Source organism: Gekko japonicus, unplaced genomic scaffold, assembly GCF_001447785.1.
Source record: "Gekko japonicus isolate JY-2015 unplaced genomic scaffold, Gekko_japonicus_V1.1 scaffold203, whole genome shotgun sequence".
NCBI classification, from domain to species: Eukaryota; Metazoa; Chordata; class Lepidosauria; order Squamata; family Gekkonidae; genus Gekko; species Gekko japonicus.
Window position 1 is genome coordinate 267,074 of NW_015170280.1, and position 17,706 is coordinate 284,779.

Below are 17,706 nucleotides of genomic sequence, written 5' to 3' on the forward strand. Positions count from 1 at the left end.
ATGTGTATGTGTATGCCCATGTGTAGAGACTATTGTTACCAGTTTCACTGTCATGGTGCACTCCCCCACTGGATGAATGGGTATAGCTGTTTCACCCATGTGACTGTGTAGGCTCTTTGCCCTAATATGAGTTCTGTCCCCACTAGTTGTGTGGACTAAACAGACTCCCTGGGCTTGGGGGAATCCACAGCGGGCAAGGGGCTGGAATGAGGGGGGGCATCCACCCTCTGTGCCATGCAAGGTCTGTGTGGAATTACGCAGGGAAACAAGTTCTGGATTGATCTTTTCCAGTTGCTCAGAACAGCCAAACCAGGCTAGGATTCCTTCTGCATCACCAGACATCTGGTGGCACCTTAAAGACCAACAACATTTTATTCCTGCCTAAGTGTTCCCTGACGGAGAAGAATTCTGCAAATGTGCAGGAATAAAATGCTCTGGGAGGCTAAAGCTGTCTGATTGGGGGTCCCCCCCCCCAGCAATATACTGACATGGGTTGCCAGCTCTGGGTTGGGGAATTCCCAAAATAATTGGGTGTAGAGCCTGGGAAGAGCAGGGTTTGGGGAAGGGAGTGGCCTTTGCAGGGTGTAATGTCATAGGCCTCATCCGCTGAAGATGCCATTTCCTCCAGGGGAGCTGATCTCTGTAGTCTGGAGATCACCAGTAATTCTCTGAGATCCAGAGGCCACATCTGGAGGTTGGCAGCCTGACATGATCACCCCTCTGGAATTATTATAAAGCTTGCCAGTAGAGCGTGATGCTGAGTTCCTCTGGTGCAATAACAAACACTTAGAGAGGAGTCTACCTCCAACCACAGTCAGTTTGTGATCAACCCCTTTAGATACCTATATTCAACTGAAATAACATTTTGAATCTGCATACCTTTAAAATGAATTGCACATGGAAAGAAGAGGTGGGTTGGAGGAGGAGGAAGAACAATATCAGCCCAGCCTGGAGGGGGTAGCAGGAATTCGATGGAATGCCACAAGACCTTCTTTTCTCTTTTGCAAGGGATTGCCGCCGCCACTATCTTCAGTCCAAACACAGATGTGCAGATCTCTGAGGACCAGCTCCGCGTGGCCTTTGATGGGGACGCTGTCCTTTTTTCGGATGAATCCGAGCAGATAGTGAAAGCTCAGGGTCTCGACAAGTTCTTTGAACATGAGAAAGAGCATGAGAACAAACCACTGGCTCAGGTGGGAATGTAGGCCAGTGCGGTCAAGTGGTTAAAGAGTCAGACTAGAGTCTGGTTTGAATCCCATGTTCGAATCCCCACTCTGCCATGGAAGCTTGGGCCAGTCACTTATTCTCAGCCTAGCCTGCCTCACAGGGTTGTTATGAAGACAAAAATGGAGGAGAGGAGAACAATGTAAGTCACTTTGAGTCCCCACTGGGGGGAAAAGCAGGGTATAAGAGCAGTAAAAATAAAATAGAGGCCATCGCTATGAGGGGCTGTTGAGAGCCACTTTTTCGGTGAGCATGGATACCCCTGGCTTAGCACAGGAGACAGTGAGGATGGTGCCAACTTTGCACAGAGGCCCTGTTCACTCCCAGGTATCAGTGGTGTGGGAGGAGACTGGCATTGCCAACTGGGCTATGATTGGCCAGCTCTGAGATGAGCCCCTGCACCGAAGAAGGCAATTGGTCCCCCTTGCTTGGGATGCAAATCACAACTTGCTATTTATTTCGTTATTTAAAAAGGCATTTGCTGCTTTTCTGATGTTGGGGAAAGATTAAAAAGACAAAGACAAACAACAATAGATAGCAATGACTCAAAAATGTTCCCCTAAGGAGCAGATTAAAAAAAAAGTTTTTATAGAACTTCCAAAAGGTAAACAAAGGAAGAAAGGGAGGTTGTTCCACAGTTAGGGTTGCCAATTCCTGGTTGGGAAATTCCTGGAGATTTGAGGGTGGAGTCTGGGGAGGGCCGGATTTGGAATGGGGAGAGACTTCCACAGGGTATAATGCCATAGAAACTACCCTCCAAAGCAGCCATTTTCTCAGGGGAACTGATTTCGGTCATCTGGACATCAGTTGCAATTCCAGGAGATCCCCAGCCCCCATCTGGAGGTTGGCAAGCCTATTCTACTGCCTTGGTTTGGGCCACAGCTGCAAAGGCCCTGCTCTAGCAGCAGAAGAAGTTTGTATTACATGAAGGTGACTGAAGCAGAGCCTGGGCTGAGCCTTGAAGGTAGAAGGAATTTTGCTCTAGGGAGAGACCATCTTGAAGGTACAACCAAAACCCAGTGCTTGAATTACACTTAACAGAACATCGGAAGTGGGTAGTGAAATCTGCAGTGCTCCTGACACTGAATGGGATAGCATTTTGCTTAGATGCAGCTTCCTAGCACATTATAAGAGTCAAGCCCGGAAGTGACAACAGCTTGGGTGTGCCACATAGCAAGGTCCCCAGCCTGCTAAGGAGGACACAGCCTGCAGAGCAGACAGAGCTGCTGGAAAGCTGCTCAAGACACCTCTGACAGCAACTTGCTAAGGCTGAGGAGTCCCAGAGCAGTATAGATGGAGCTAGAAGGGCTTCATTGATTTTCTTCACCATAGCATGACACTGGCCAGGCAAAAGCACACATCTTTTACAATGGCATGGATAGCAGCCAAGTTTAAAGCAGGCACCGTGTGAATGCACAAATCCTATGGCCAAATGCTTTGCTTTGGTCAACATCACCTTTACAGTGAAGCAAACAAACAACCTTTATTGGCATAACAACCGAAGTTATAACAGGGAGGAAACAGTCTGAACAGTCAAGGCCCTGTCTGCTGATACATTGTTCGCCTCCTAGCTGCAAGGTACACAAATCTGGCCACAGTTTCAATCACAATTTGGTTCCGAGTAGATAATTAAAAAATAATTTTACATTCATCAGATTTCTCTGCTTGGACAGTGAAGCATAGTTAGCCTGCCTTGGGCACAGAGATTCTCTCTCTTAAAAAAAAAACATTTTAAGGGAATACAGAAGAAAAGAGGAAATAGGGGAAAGTGCTTAAAATATAATTACAAAAACACAATATAAAGTGCAATTTTACATATATTAAAGACATTTCTTGATCAAAACACACACACACACATATGTATCTATGTCTCTCTCTCTCTGTGTATATGGCATAATAGCTTAAAGAATATATGGCATGATATATATGGTGTAATGACTTAGAAATAGATATGGCATAATAGCAAAGATGCGATCAGCAAGACGAATGGGCCCGCCAACTCCAAAAGATCTCCCGAGGAGCCTGAAGAGAGCGGAGGGAAGATGCTGACCCGAAGCTGAGAAGCCGAGCCGAGCCGAAGACACGTCAACTGAATCCCACCGGGTGCCGTTAGGTAGTCCCGCCCCTAATATGATATATATATGTGCCCATAGATAGGGATAATTCAAAACTATGTAAGCCGCTCAGAGACCCATGGGAGGGGTTTGAGCGGGGTAGAAGTTGAAGGTAAATAAATAAATAATAGATTAAAGAATCAGTACAGCACAGAAATTCTTTAAATGGCACTAACCAGTTCTGACTTGTCTGGATTCACCCTCGTTCAGTCACCCAGAATCCATCAGCAAGGTCAGACTGGTGAGGCCTGATGCCAAACCTCTCGATGGTCTCTCCCTGTGGTTTCATTTAGAGATGAACAAGCCATGCACGCTCACAGTAGACTATTCTGTGTCAAGGCAGTCCAGGCTTCCTTCACAGAGGCAGGCAATGGCAAACCACCTTTGTTCATCTGCGACTTGATGGCGCTTCCCACCACCATGGTGGTGGCTGTTATGATTTCCCCATATATTCACAAATGCCAGAGGCACCAATTTGTTTTGTGAGCTTCAGAGAGGCCTCTTTATACTCCCTGCTTAACAGTTCCTCTTTACTTTTCTTTCCCAGGGACCTCTGAAAGGCTTCTTGGAAGCCCTCGGGAAGCTCCAGAAGAAGTTTTACTCCAAGGGCCTCCGCCTGGAATGTCCCATCCGCACCTACCTCGTCACCGCTCGTAGTGCTGCCAGTTCGGGGGCCCGAGCTCTAAAGACTCTCCGGAGCTGGGGGCTTGAAACGGATGAAGCCCTCTTTCTAGCAGGGGCCCCCAAGGGCCCTCTGCTGAAAAAGATCCGCCCGCATATCTTCTTTGATGATCAGATGTTCCATGTTGAGGGAGCAAAGGAGATGGGCACGATTGCAGCCCACGTCCCCTACGGGGTGGCACAGAAACATAGGCGCGCAGCACAGGGGAAACAGACCCAGAACAGCAAGTAGTCACAGACGGCAGAATGGGCTGGGACAGCCTTTGGATACTTCGAGATTAAAGTCTCTCTTGGGAGATGAAAAAGAGGGAGCACCCCCCACAACTGGAACCAAAGGTGTTCAGATAGCCAGTGTTGTGTCTTATTTGGCTACGCTGCTGGGAGGGAAAGCCTTCCTTCCACTTGTGTTTTTGCACTTTGTGGACCTGTTATTCTTCTCTCACCTGAGCTCCTGTGCCATTCACACCTCTCTCGTGCCCATTCTAGCTTTTGACACTTGCTTGTTGCTAAGACAGGCAGTTACTAGTTATTACGCTGCATGGCAAACATTTAATAACTTGTAGGCAATGCCTGAGGAAGTCTCAGACTTCATCAGCTGTTGTTTTGAACAGCAGGGCTGGCTATGGAGTGGGGAGAGGTGAGGCTGAACGCAGGCCCCGAGTCCCCCAACTACAGGGCCATTCTCACTTTGCATGGAGCTCTCCCACAGGCCGGAGCCCATGCAAGAGAATCCTTGGCGCCTCTTCCAAGTTAAGGGCCCCCTGGAAAGTGCCTTGGTCCTGGAACTGTCTGCAAAACGAGGCTCGTGGCGTACTTGTGGGGCTCAAAATGGGGTCTCTGTGTTCCATACAACTCCCTCCTCAAAGCTTACAAAAGCAGATGCAAAATACTTGGGTAGGGATACTTTGGCTTCATATGGTACAGGCCAAAGGAGCTGGCTTTTCTTGGCAAATACGGTATTCTGATTTTTTTTAAACACAGTGATGTGTGCCAGCCTTCACCTTGGGCAACTCAGTAGCAGAAGGGAGGAAATCCAGAAGCTTTTCCTCAAAAGAGGTTGGTGTGAAGTTGACTAGAAGCCAAGTTTTGGCTGCAGGGTGAAAGATGTGCATGGCGGAGTGGATGACTCCTTGTTCCCTCTGCTGTTGAGAGATTCCTGTTGCCTCTGGAGATGTAGAAGGTAGGAAAGACTGTGCACAGAGGCACACTGGATAAATCAGGGCATCTCCATAAAAAAAATTTACTTATAGGTTGAGGATAAATAAGTTGGGCGCAGAATGTCCCCTTGCCTGCCCCCACCAAATTCAGGCTGTCGAGAAGTTTTAGTAAATAAAAACAGTGCTTAATTAATGTGGTACAGCCAAAAAGGACTGGTCTTGGCCATCAAGAAGACATTAAATCTCAGTCCTGAAACTTACTGGGTAGCCTTGGATTAGTTACTTGCCTGCCTTGCAGGGTTGTTCTGTGGATAGGTGATGTCTATGGCACTCTGAGTTTTTTTGGAGGAAAGCTGGGATACAGATGTGATGGATAAATAAAACCTGGAATCTTTGAAACGCTTCTTGGAGCTTTTTGGCTGTTGCCACCTGTTTGGGTTTTTTGCACTTGTCTTTGAAGCAGTTTTGAAGGCTGTGGCTTGACCTGTTTGTAACTGTTTTTGCAGTTCTCCTCCTGTGCTCATGGGCTGTGCTGGAATTGTATTCCATTGGGTCAGTAACCCATAAAAAACCCACTGGTGGGGTCACACCAGTTGTCAGTGGTCACATCTAGGCCAGTATCCTGTCTCATACTGTGGACAGCTAGTTGCCCTGGAGAACCAACAAACAGGGCATAGCAGCCAAGGCCCTCCCCCTGATGTTACCTCCTAGCAGGGCTCTACTGGTAGCAGGAGCTCCTTTGCATATTAGGCCACACACCCCTAGTGTAGCCAATCCTCCAAGGGCTTACAGTAGCCCCAGTAAGAAGAGCTCTGTAAGCTCTTGGAGGATTGGCTACACTAGAGGTGTGTGGCCTAATATGCAAAGGAGTTCTGGGTTTCAGAGGTTTATTGCTGATGACTATGGAGGTTCCCTTTAGTCACCACAGCTAGTAGCCATTCATGGATCTGTCCTCTATAGATCCGTCAAACCCGCTTATAAAGCAATCACTGCATCCACTGGCAGTGAATTCCACTATTTAATAATTAGCTGATGAATAGTGAAACATTTCCTTTTGTCTGTACTGTACCTATTGCCCATCAGGTTCACTGGGTGTCCCTGATTTCTAGTATTTCATGGAGAAAAGCCTCTTTCTATCTTTTTCCATCCCATGCAACATTTTTTCACCTCTGTTGTGTTCTCTCCCCCCTGCCCCCCGTCATCTTTTTTTCTAAATTGGAATGTCCCATACACTTCAGCCTTTCCTCATAGGCAAGGTGCTCCGACGCCTTGATCATTGTGGTTCCTCTCTTCTCTACTTCTTCCAGCTTTTAGGTGACCAGAACTGTACACAGGATTCCAAATGCAGGCATACCTCTATACAAAGGCACCACTATATTGGCTGTTTAATTCTCAGTCCCTTTCCTTAGAACCCATGGGATGAAGTCTGCTGACATTTTCATGGAGCTATATCCACTATGGAGCTGCGGTGGCTCAAGTGGTTAAGACTGCAGGCTGTGGGAGGTCGGTAGTTCAGCAGTTCGAGACCCGGGTGCCGCATGACGGAGTGAGCTCCCATCTCTAGTTCCAGCTCCTGCCAACCTAGCAGTTCGAAAGCAAGAAATTGCAAGTAGATAAATAGGTACCACTTCGGTGGGAAGGTAACAGCATTCCGTGCGCCTTGGTGTTTAGTCATGATGGCCACATGATCACGGAAATGGCTTCGGACAGCGCTGGCTCTTCGGCTTTGAAACAGAGATGAGCACTGCAACCCTAGAGTCGGATTCGATTGGCTTTCGAGCAAGGGAACCTTTACCTTTACCTATATCCACTATAACCCCAAGATCTTGGTCTTAGCCAGTTAGAACCCATCTACATGTATTTAAAGTGAGGGTTTTTTCATTCCAGTGTGCACCACCTGACACCAGTACTGGATTTCATTTACCCACTCATGAAGGATGCTTCACCACCTGTGACACCCACCCAAAACTGAATGCCACATGGTAGCACTATCCCCATCTGTCTGTCTTTGTGTTGGTCCTTTCACAGTAACACATGGAGACTGAGGGGTTTCACTTCTGTGTCTATAAGCGGGCTTTTGTATAAATGAAAGGAGGTAATAATGGCTGTCTGCCCTTCTGGGTGTTTCCTTGGTAATAAAGCTTCCTCTGTTACCCTTCTTGCACTGTCAGTTTCTGTGTGTCTTGGGAACAAGCTGGTGTGCCTTTGAATATAAAGTCTAGGGCAGGAGTCTCCAGTGTGGTCCCCCTGGGCACCATTACTCCTACCAACACTTTTCTTGGTGCTTCGTACCAAGTGCTTTTAGAAAATGGGCAGGGCTAGGTAAGCAGGGCTTCTGATTGGCTCTGCAGATTAAAAATCACCCTGGCAAAAATTTAAAGAGTAATTACTATTATATATAACCTCATTCCTATGGCAGCCATTTTTTTGGTCATGCCCACCACCCCTTTGTCAGAAGGTGCCATCAGCCTCAAAAACTGTTGAGGATCCCTAGTCCAGAGGTTTAACAAATAACCGGGAGCTAAGCAAGGGAGTGATAGTCTCCAAGCCCTACGACTCCCTAGGGAAGAGGCTTGATACCAGTTTTTTCTCTCTTTGAGTGAACCATCAGCTTATTAAGGGAGAATATCCCCCATCTGTTGAGGATGGGTGAGTGGGCATCAACATGGCAAATGCGGTTCATTGTGGCCAAGTGCAAAGTGTTGCACATTGGAGCAAAAAATCCTAACTATAAATACATGTTGATGGGGTCTGTTGTGTACCTGGAGAAACTGCGCACGTGGTCGGGTCCGCACGTGGCCATGCAAACGGCCCAAGCTTCGCTTCCAGAGACAATAGCCCGAACGGATCCTAGGGCACGCCTATCGGACAGCTAGGATCCAAGAGTGGACCTATGGGACTTGGGTGCACTGTAAATATCCTATCATGGGTGTAGGTGGGTGTGGTTTACTATGGGGATATAAGCCGGCCTCCGGCCCAGCTACTCCATCTCACGTTCTCCATCTCAAGTTTTCCTGTATACAATAAAGTATGAGCTGAAATCACTCCTCCATGCATCAATCTCAGTATACTCGCGACGAGGATGGGATCCCGATGAGCGAGCCTGACTCTTCCTCCAGCACAGCACCGAGCACCGATCTATCGGAAGCTGCTGCGCTCCGCATCACTCATGAGCAGCACCACAACGCACACTGCTCCCCAGGACACCGCACCCCACTTCGTTCGAGAGTCGTGGCTATAGCTCTGGGACACCTCGAAGTCCTCGACCCCACACACCCTGAGTTCTGGGAATGGTGGGTAGACCAACTGACCAGCTTCTTCGCCTACCACGAGGTCACTGATGCAGGCAAGAAATGGGCCTTACTCCTCAGCACACATGGGGTGGCCACCATCTGCCTGGCCAAGGGCCTCTTAGCACTGAAGAAACTAACGGAGAACACGTATGATGAGATCGTTGAGGTCCTCACGAAGCACTACACACCAAAGCCCACTATGATGGCCCAAGCGCATGGACTTCCAGGCGCGCCTCCAGCGGCCCAGCAAGACGGCCTCCGCATTCATGGCCAAACTCCGTCAGCAGGTGGTGGACTGAAGGTGGAAGAAAACATCCTAACCCAATTTGTTTGGGGCCTTCGAGACGCCAAACTCCATTGCAAACTTGTAGGTACTGCCAACCTCAAGTTAGATGGAGCCCTCCAGATGGCCACCGCATTCGAGGGCTCACATCGCAACCGTCCGCCATCTTCAACACACATGTTCCCAGCTGTGGCGTCCAACAACTCGAACAAAGATGAAGTCTTGCTTGTCCGCCAGCCCAGCTGCAGGAAGCTCGTCCTCCAGCCCTACACCTAGAGATGTAAAATTTCCGGAAATTTTGAAGCTCGGAAAAAAACCCGTTTTTTTTCCGTTTTTTTTCGGGGGGAAATGGAAATTTTCGGGAAAATTGAAAAAAATGTTACATTAGCATTTATTTTGTGTTTTCTAGATTGAAAGTCATTCTGTTACTTTAGGAACATAAAATATGACTATGGACATTTTTACTTGGCATGAAATTAGCACAACTGGCATATTAAAAATATAGTGTATCCAAACAATTATTACAAACAGAATACCCACCCACATGCAAAAACAAAACTGAAACCTTTTTATTTTCTTCTGACAATAGCACCTCCTAAAGGAAGAAATGCATCTTGCATTGGAGAGTTCAGTTTGTAACCTAGGACTGGCTTGTCCTCAGTGCACAGAAATTAGATCAATCTGATACCATATATATATATATTAGAAATGATTTGGAAAATATTTGGAAGCAGGAACAAGAAAGGGAAAAAAACTAAACCTAACAAAGAACTCCAAAACCAAACAAAGGTTAGTGGAAAGGAGGGCCAATATTAAAACCTTTTCATAAAAAGAGGTATATAAAACATATATAGGGGCCCAATTACAACCAATATATATAAAACTTTTTTAGCCCTGGTTATGGTTATGTTTTATATATATTGGTTGTAATTGGGCCCCTATATATGTTTTAATTTGTTATTATTAATAAATACATGTACCTCTTTTTATGAAAAGGTTTTAATATTGGCCCTCCTTTCCACTAACCTTTGTTTGGTTTTGGAAAATATTTGAACACCTTGTCTTAAAATATTTTATTCATCATGTTAAAATAAAACGTTCCATAATCATTTTTTCTTTTCTTTTCTTTTTTCAATTTTTCCAATTTTTCGGGAAAAACCAAAAAATCTTCAGGGGAAAAAACGGGGAAAAAACGGTTTTTTTCCTAATTTTTCCGTTTTTTTTCCGGGCCTTCACATCTCTACCTACACCATCGGAAGCATCCGGACACCACGACAAGTCTGTTGCCCAAGCGCCGTGTGCCAGCTGCGGAGACGCACAGGAACGCAGGACGTGCCGTTTCCGTGATGCCGTCTGCTGAACATGCAGGAAGCAAGGCCACATCGTCTGCGCCTGCCATTCCCACGGGGCCCAGAAGACAACGTCCACTCACCAGCAGGACCTGGACCTGCACACGCTGACTGTCAACCACCACCACCACCAGGTACTGAATCTGCCCCCTAACGCCCCTAACAAAATGCATGTTACGATGTTAATAGAGGCGTCCCCCTGTTGTATGGAACTGGACACGGGCTCCTCGTTTTCCATTATCTCGACAGAGACATTACAGAAACTCTGCCTGGGGGGGGGGTGCTAGAACCAGTGCCGCACGCCCTCTGGGAAACCCCCATCGTCACCCCATTAAAACCTAATGGGGACATACGTATTTGTGCCAACTATAAGTGCACCATTAATAAGGCACCTCAAGACCACGCATACCCGGTGCCGGTGGTCAGCCAAGTATTGGCTTCCTTGGCGGGAGCTAGGGTTTTTGGCAAGCTGGACTTGGCCAAGGCCTATCAGCAGCTACCAGTGGATGATGCCTCAGCCTCTTGGGCCTGCTCGCCCCAGACTGCCAGACCCCCCAGATTTTGTTTCCCAGGGTGCTCCGTTGGTCCATTTTTCTCGCGGGCTACCAGTACTCCTTGCTCCACCACCCCAGTAAGGCGATGGGCCACACAGATGCCCTGAGCTGCCTCCTGCTGCCTTCCTCCGACCCCGTTCCAGCACACCAAATAGCCCTGCTGGAAGATCTCCACCATTGCCTGGTTCAGGTGGGGGAGGTGTCGCGCCACTCGGCCCGGGATCGCATCCTCTCCCGGGTCTTGAACTGGGTGGGGAGGGGGTGGCCTGCTGGCCCAGTGGGTCCCGAGTTCTCAGCATTCTCGTCACACTGTGAAGAGTTGTCCACGCACAAGGCGTGTCTGTTGTGAGGAAGCCAGGTGGTGATACTGCCACCCCTGCAAGGCCGAGTTCTCACCACCCTACATGAACACCACCCAGGGATAGTGCGAATGAAAGCCTTTGCCCGGAGCTATGTATGGTGGCCGGGGTTGGACAGCGAAGTGGAGGATACAGTCAAGCGGTGCCAGAAATGCCAGGAGTCCAAACCCGAGCCACCGAAAGCACCGGTGCGGCCATGGGAGTCATCCCACAAGCCTTGGGTATGGCTCCATCTGGAATTTGCCGGGCCTTTCCAGGGACAGATCTTCTTCATACTTGTTGATGCCTACACAAAGTGGTTAGAGGTCACACCAGTCCCATCTACCTCATCCCTGTCGGTCATCTGTGTGATGTGGCAGATCTTTAGCGCCCACGGAATACCGGACTCCTTGGTAACTGACAATGGCCCCACCTTTACCTCCACGGAGTTTCAGGAGTTAGTGCGATACTATGGTATACAGCACATCCGCTCCGCTCCATTTCATCCCGTGACCAACAGTCAGGCGGAGCGCATGGTCCGGACCACAAAGGAGGCGCTGTGCTGCATGGACCGGGGGGATTGGCACTACAAGCTGACCACCTTTGTTTTCGGCCAGCACACGACCCCCCACACCACCACCGGCCATAGCCCAGCAGAGCTATTGATGGGACGTCGCTTGATGACTCGGCTAGACCGTCTGCACCCGGACCGAGCACCAGAACACAGCACAAGCTCCGAGGACCAAGTGGCTCCACGAGGGTTCTTCCCAGAAGACCCCATGTACGCCAGAAACTATGGCAGGGGTCCCACCTGGGTTCTAGCACAAGTCGTCCGGGTGACCGGACCGCTTTCAAATGAGGTCTCATGTGACGACGGCCAGTTATGGAGGCGGCACATTGATCAACTGCACCGCCGCCTCCTGCCTACAGATCTGGACACTCCGGACGATAGCCCAGAAGACGATCTGTCACCTGGGGCACCTGAGATAGCTGCTCCAACGCAACCGAGGGAGACCAGCGACACCTTGGAACCAGCAGCCAGCCAGGAACCTAGCAGCACACGGGTCCCCGTAGCAGCCCCTGCAGCCGAGAGTCCTTTCCCAGAGCCGACCAGTACGGTACCCAAGAGCTTGGCCCCGGCCCCGGAGGTCTGCCGATCCACAAGGGAACGGAAGAGACCAGCATACTTAAAGGACTATGTCAGTTAGAGGTGATCTGGACTAAGGGGGGAGGGGTGTTGTGTATCCGGAGAAACTGCGCATGCGGTTGGGCCCGCACGTGGCCATGCAAATAGCCCAAGCTTTGCTTCCAGAGACAATAGCCCGAACGGATCCTAGGGCGCGCCTATCAGATGGCTAGGATCTGAGAATGGACCTATGGGACTTGGGTGCACTGTAAATATCCTATCATGGGTGTAGGTGTGTGTGCTGGGTGTGGTTTACTACAGGGATATAAGCCGGCCTCCAGCCCGGCTACTCCATCTCAAGTTCTCCTGTATACAATAAAGTATGAGCTGAAATCACTCCTCCATGCATCAGTCTCAGTCTCAGTACTTTATATGGTCCAAACTGGTAGAGACTGACCAAGAGAGAGATAATGAAAATGTCGAGACAGTGTACAACTGCAATAAAAAAAGCCAACACTATGATGGGGATTATTAGGAAGGGAATTGAAAACAAATCAGCCAGTATCATAATGCCCCTGTATAAATCGATGGTGCGAACTCATTTGGAATACTGTGTACAGTTCTGGTCACCACACCTCAAAAGGGATATTATAGCATTGGAAAAACTGCAGAGAAGGGCAACTGGAATGATGAAAGGTTTGGAATACTTTCCCTATGAAGGAAGGTTAAAGCGCTTGGGGCTATTTAGCTTGGAGAAACGATGGCTGAGGGGTGACATGATCAAGGTTTATAAGATTATGCATGGGATAGAGCAGGTCGAGAAAGAAATACTTTTCTCCCTTTCTCACAATACAAGAACTCATGGGCACTCCATGAAATTGCTGAACAGTCAGGTTAGAACAGATAAAAGGAAATACTTCTTCACCCAAAGAGTGATTAACACATGGAATTCACTGCCACAGGAGGTGGTGGCGACTACAAGCATGGACAGCTTAAAGAGGAAATTAGATAAACATATGGAGCAGAAATCCATCAGTGGCTATTAGCCACAAGGTATAGATAGGAAGTCTGGGGCAAGTGATGCTCTGTATTCTTGGTACTGGGGGGGGGCAACAGTGGGAGACCTTCTAGTGTCCTGGCCCCACTGATGGACCTCCTGATGACACCTGGTATTTTTGGACACTGTGTGACAGAGTGTCCAACATTGGCTTCTCTTATGTTCTTATGTTCTAGATGCAATGGAGAGAAGTGCAATGATCATTCATAGCATTCTTTAGTATCAATGCAACTGGAGGCAAGAGAGATTGCCTATCAGGGCAGTTCAGAAGAGGAAGTGGTTGTGCTAGCTTGGCTGCAATGGGGTCTAAATAGCAGAACCCCTATCCTAGGGTTGCCAACCTCCAGGTGGGGCCTGGAGGTCTCCGGGAATGACAACTGATCTCCAGACAAGAGAGTTCAGTTCCCCTGGAGGAAAATGGCTGTCTTAGAGGGGGGAGCGCTATGGCATTGTACTCTGCTGAAGTCCCTCCCCAAACCCCACCCTCTGCAGGTTCCACCCCCAGTTCTCCAGGAATTTCCCTACCTAGAATTGGCAACCTACCCCCTCTTGTTTGGTTACTAAAGGTGATCAAAGAGGTGCTGGAAAGACGCTCTGGCAGGAGATCGATAGTGCTGTGGGGACGTCCTGCCATTCTGCATCAAGCTGATGGCTCACCACTTCCTTTTTCAATTAGCTGACCACCCTCAAGAGCAGGGCTGCACCAAAGCCACAGTTCTCCCTCTAACTAATCTAGCGCAATGGCTTTAGGCCCACGGGAAAGCGTTTCCACACACAGTGTTTACCAGAGAAAGCTTCCTCCCATCTCTCTTTGTGTCTCTGGATGCCACCCAAGCTTGGGCTATTTTTAGGCCTGCTAATCTTAGAAAGCCCTCTTGGGTTGCAGCGTGTTGCACAAGGAACATGCTGCACAGTGGCCTGATCTCCAGCTACTGAGATGCTTTTCATCCTAGAGTGCTTCCAGAATGGGCTTCCTTGTACCTAAGGTTGTCAGCTTCCAGGTGGTGGCTGGAAATCTCTTCCTGAGATCACAATTGATCTACAGGTGACAGATCAATTAACCTGGAGAAAATGGCGGCTTTGGAAGGTGGCATTATACACCACTGAAGTCCCTCTCTTCCCCAAGCCCCACCTCCCTCAGGTTCCACCCCCAAAATCTCCAGGTATTTCACAACTCAGAGCTAACAACCCTACTTGTATCCTCCAGACTGAGATGCCCATGTCTCCCCATCGCCCTCCCAATGCTGTGGTTTTCAAACTGTGCTCCAGAGCAGCTGTGGCCGGGTTGTCTTCAGAAGCTTACCAGGATTCCGTAAAGCAAAAATCAGTCCCTGCAGACTGAAAGCTATTTTGCATGCCTTGCCTGATCTTCTGCTAGGGTTGCCAGGTCCCCCCGGCCACCGAAAAGGAATGGGGGGTGTAGGGTTGCCAGATCCAGGCTAGCAAATGCCTGGAGATTTGGGGGTGGAGCCTGGGGAGAACAGGGATCTCAATGGGGTACAATGCCATATGGTCCACCCTTCAAAACATCCATTTTCTCCAGGGGAACTGAGATCTGTAGTCGTGTTGCCAAAACGGGGTGGTTAACCTGGCATGTGGAGTTCCATTTAACACACACACACAGGCGAGACACTCAGTTGAATTTTTAAAAATTATTCCATAAATAAGGGGGATACAGAAAGGCAAATTAATTCTACCAATTCTTGTTCCCATTTGACTGGAGTTTCTGTATCTCTACACTAATAACTTTTCTTTACACATGTGCAAGCTGCATTTTGTTCTGTTCCCATGGCTAACTTCTGCAAGTCAGCAAGCAAGCAGATAAGCTTCTTATCTCATTTGAGACAAGCTGAAGACCATTTGTTCTCCTCCCCCCCGCCCAATAGTCTCTCTGCTCCTTTGTGCTCAGCATTTATTGGAATGTCCCTGTTTCTTACATTCCAAAAAACTGTATCAACGTTAACGAAGTCGGGTGGAGGTGCCTAGAGCAGTAGCTACCCACTGCCGCCTGCCAAAATCTAATAAAATGGTGTTACTCTTGCCTATCAGTCTGGAGATGAGCTGTAATTCTGTGATATGCCCAGGTCCTACCTGGAGGTTGGCATAAGTATCTTCTGCTGCAATCTGAAGCTGTAGGCCAGGGATCACCAGGGAGGACAGTCCGATCATGAGCGTGCCCCAGAGTCTTCTACAGCACATGGGGTAACGGGTGTTGTTCTGTGGCAAGTGCTGAGAGGGTAGGGTTGCCAAGTAGTACTCACCTCTGGAGCGGGGGACTCCCGGGTGGATCCCGCGTCGCATGCATGTCACTAGGAAGTGACATTATGACACCGGGCACGCTGGGGGCAGGGCCACGACCATCCAAGGGGAAACCATAGAGTCTCCAGCACAGACTCTTACATTTCATTGGTTACAGTACATGCTTCAGCCAATGGTGTTGTTCCAGATTAGAATCCGCCTGAGGTTTCAAGCTTAACATTACATGTCAATGGCAAGACACAACAATTCCTCCCCCCTAAGATGGAACAATACATATGTAGTCCTTCAGATAGGGAGGGGCACGCCTTGGTCGGCTTGACTTGCGTAAGGGTTCTGGTGGTGTAACTGCTTCAGGGGCCCTGAATGGCTCCCTTTCCAGTGAGTCTGGCTGGCTTGTTACCGAGGGATCACCATCTAGAGAGGGATTAAGTCCACACTCTGCTTCTACGGGGGGCTCTGCAACACTCACCTCTGTGTCTGGAGGCCCTCGCTGCTCGCCTTCTGGGTGAGGGATCGAGTCAGGTTCGGTGCTGGACTTGAGACTGGAGTCAGCCCACCTCTGCCTGAGCTGATCTACATGGCGCCGCAGTTTCCTTCCGTCTGCAAGCTGCGCCACGTACATACGGGTACCTAGAACGTCGCTGATCATGGCAGGAAGCCATAAGTGAACCTCAGCGTAGTTCTGCACAAACACTTTGTCTCCCTGATTGAAAGTGCACGGCAATTCTTTGACCTCGGATCTGGGGGGTCTACTTTCAATCAGGTCTGGATGGAGCCTGTCTAACAGCGTTGTTAGCTGGCGTCCCATTAGAAGCTCAGCTGGGCTCCTTCCAGTTGCGGTGCAGGGTGTAATAAGCTGCTGCAACAGGAAAGAGGCTAGCTTCTGCCCCAGTCACTGGGACCCATTTTCTTTAAAGCCTCTTTCGTCGTCCGAACCATCCATTCGGCTTGCCCGTTTGTGGCCGGATGGAACGGAGCAGACGTTACATGCTTAATCACGTTGTCAGACATAAAATTTTCAAATTCCCCTGAGGTGAATTGGGGCCCGTTGTCCGATACCAAAACGTCTGGCAAACCATGGGTTGCAAAAACCCGATGGAATACATTTACCACTGCTGTTGATGTAGTAACATGCATATTAACAACTTCAAGCCATTTTGAGAAGGCGTCAACAACAATAAAAAACATTTGCCCTTGAAACGGGCCGGCAAAATCTACATGTAGCCTGGACCAAGGCTTGCTAGTAGTTTCCCAATGCTGAACCAGGGCTTGAGGTGGGTCAGGTCTGGACTGCTGGCAGGTCATGCAGTTCCTGACCCAATCCTCTGCGTCAGAGTCTATCTTTGGCCACCAGACATAGCTGTGTGCGAGTGCTTTCATATGCACTATGACTGGATGGCCATCATGCAGAGCTTCCAGGACACGCTCCCGTAGTTTGGGAGGCACCACCACTCGGTTTCCCCATAACAAGCAACCCTTTGCGACTGACAGTTCGGTTTGCCTCGTGTGGTACGGCTTAAACTCCTGGTCCACTCTACCTGCTGGCCACCCCCTCCAAACCCAGTTAAGGACATGGGAGAGGGTAGAGTCCTTAGGTGATGCAGCAGCAATGTCCAAAGAGTGGACCGGAGGCTGAGGCAGTTCATCAATTGCCAGTACATCAAACGCTGGTGCCGGATCGGTGTCCGTTTGTGGCAGAGGGCAGCGGCTAAGAGCGTCTGCATGTCCGATTGCCTTGCCAGGACGGTGATCAAGGTCAAGGACAAAGTCATAGGCTGCAACTCACCAACGAAGTAAGTAACAAGTGATTCAGCTTTATTGAGAACGAGAACTTCCAAAAGATCACACAGCATCAGACGACACGACAGCACACAACAGTGGAGCATAGCTGCTTTTAAACTCTCCCAAGCTGGGGTAGCCATGCCCTTACATCTGATCAGGTTACAGAGATAACACCCAATCATTTGTCTTCCCTCCAGCACAGACTCTTACATTTCATTGGTTACAGTATATGCTTCAGCCAATGGTGTTGTTCCAGATTAGAATCCGGCTGAGGTTTCAAGTTTAACATTAAATGGCAACAGGACACAGGTTTCTAAGAACCCAGTGGCAACAAGAAGGGAAGAGGTCTCTTTGGGGTTTGAAGGGTTAAAGCAAGCATCCTGGGAAGAGGGCCCAGTCCCTGCACCTCTAAGGCTGGTGCAGCAGGAGGGAGGGTGAAGGCCCTGGCTTGGCCTGCAGAGCAATTGCAACAGAGTGGGCCTGGTAACT

The 17,706-nt window shown here is 49.0% G+C and overlaps 1 protein-coding gene across 1 annotated transcript in view; it reads left to right on the forward strand.

Annotated features, from left to right (window-relative positions):
• Nucleotides 1-5,816, forward strand: part of NT5C1A (5'-nucleotidase, cytosolic IA) — a 20,540-nt gene extending 14,724 nt beyond the window's left edge. Inside the window, exons 5-6 of the mRNA XM_015417764.1 lie at nt 1,009-1,193; nt 3,886-5,816. Of these exons, the coding sequence (XP_015273250.1) occupies nt 1,009-1,193; nt 3,886-4,251 (551 nt within the window). The 3' untranslated portion in view covers nt 4,252-5,816. The remainder of the gene's footprint in view (nt 1-1,008; nt 1,194-3,885) is intronic.
• The last annotated feature ends 11,890 nt before the right edge of the window (nt 5,817-17,706 follow it).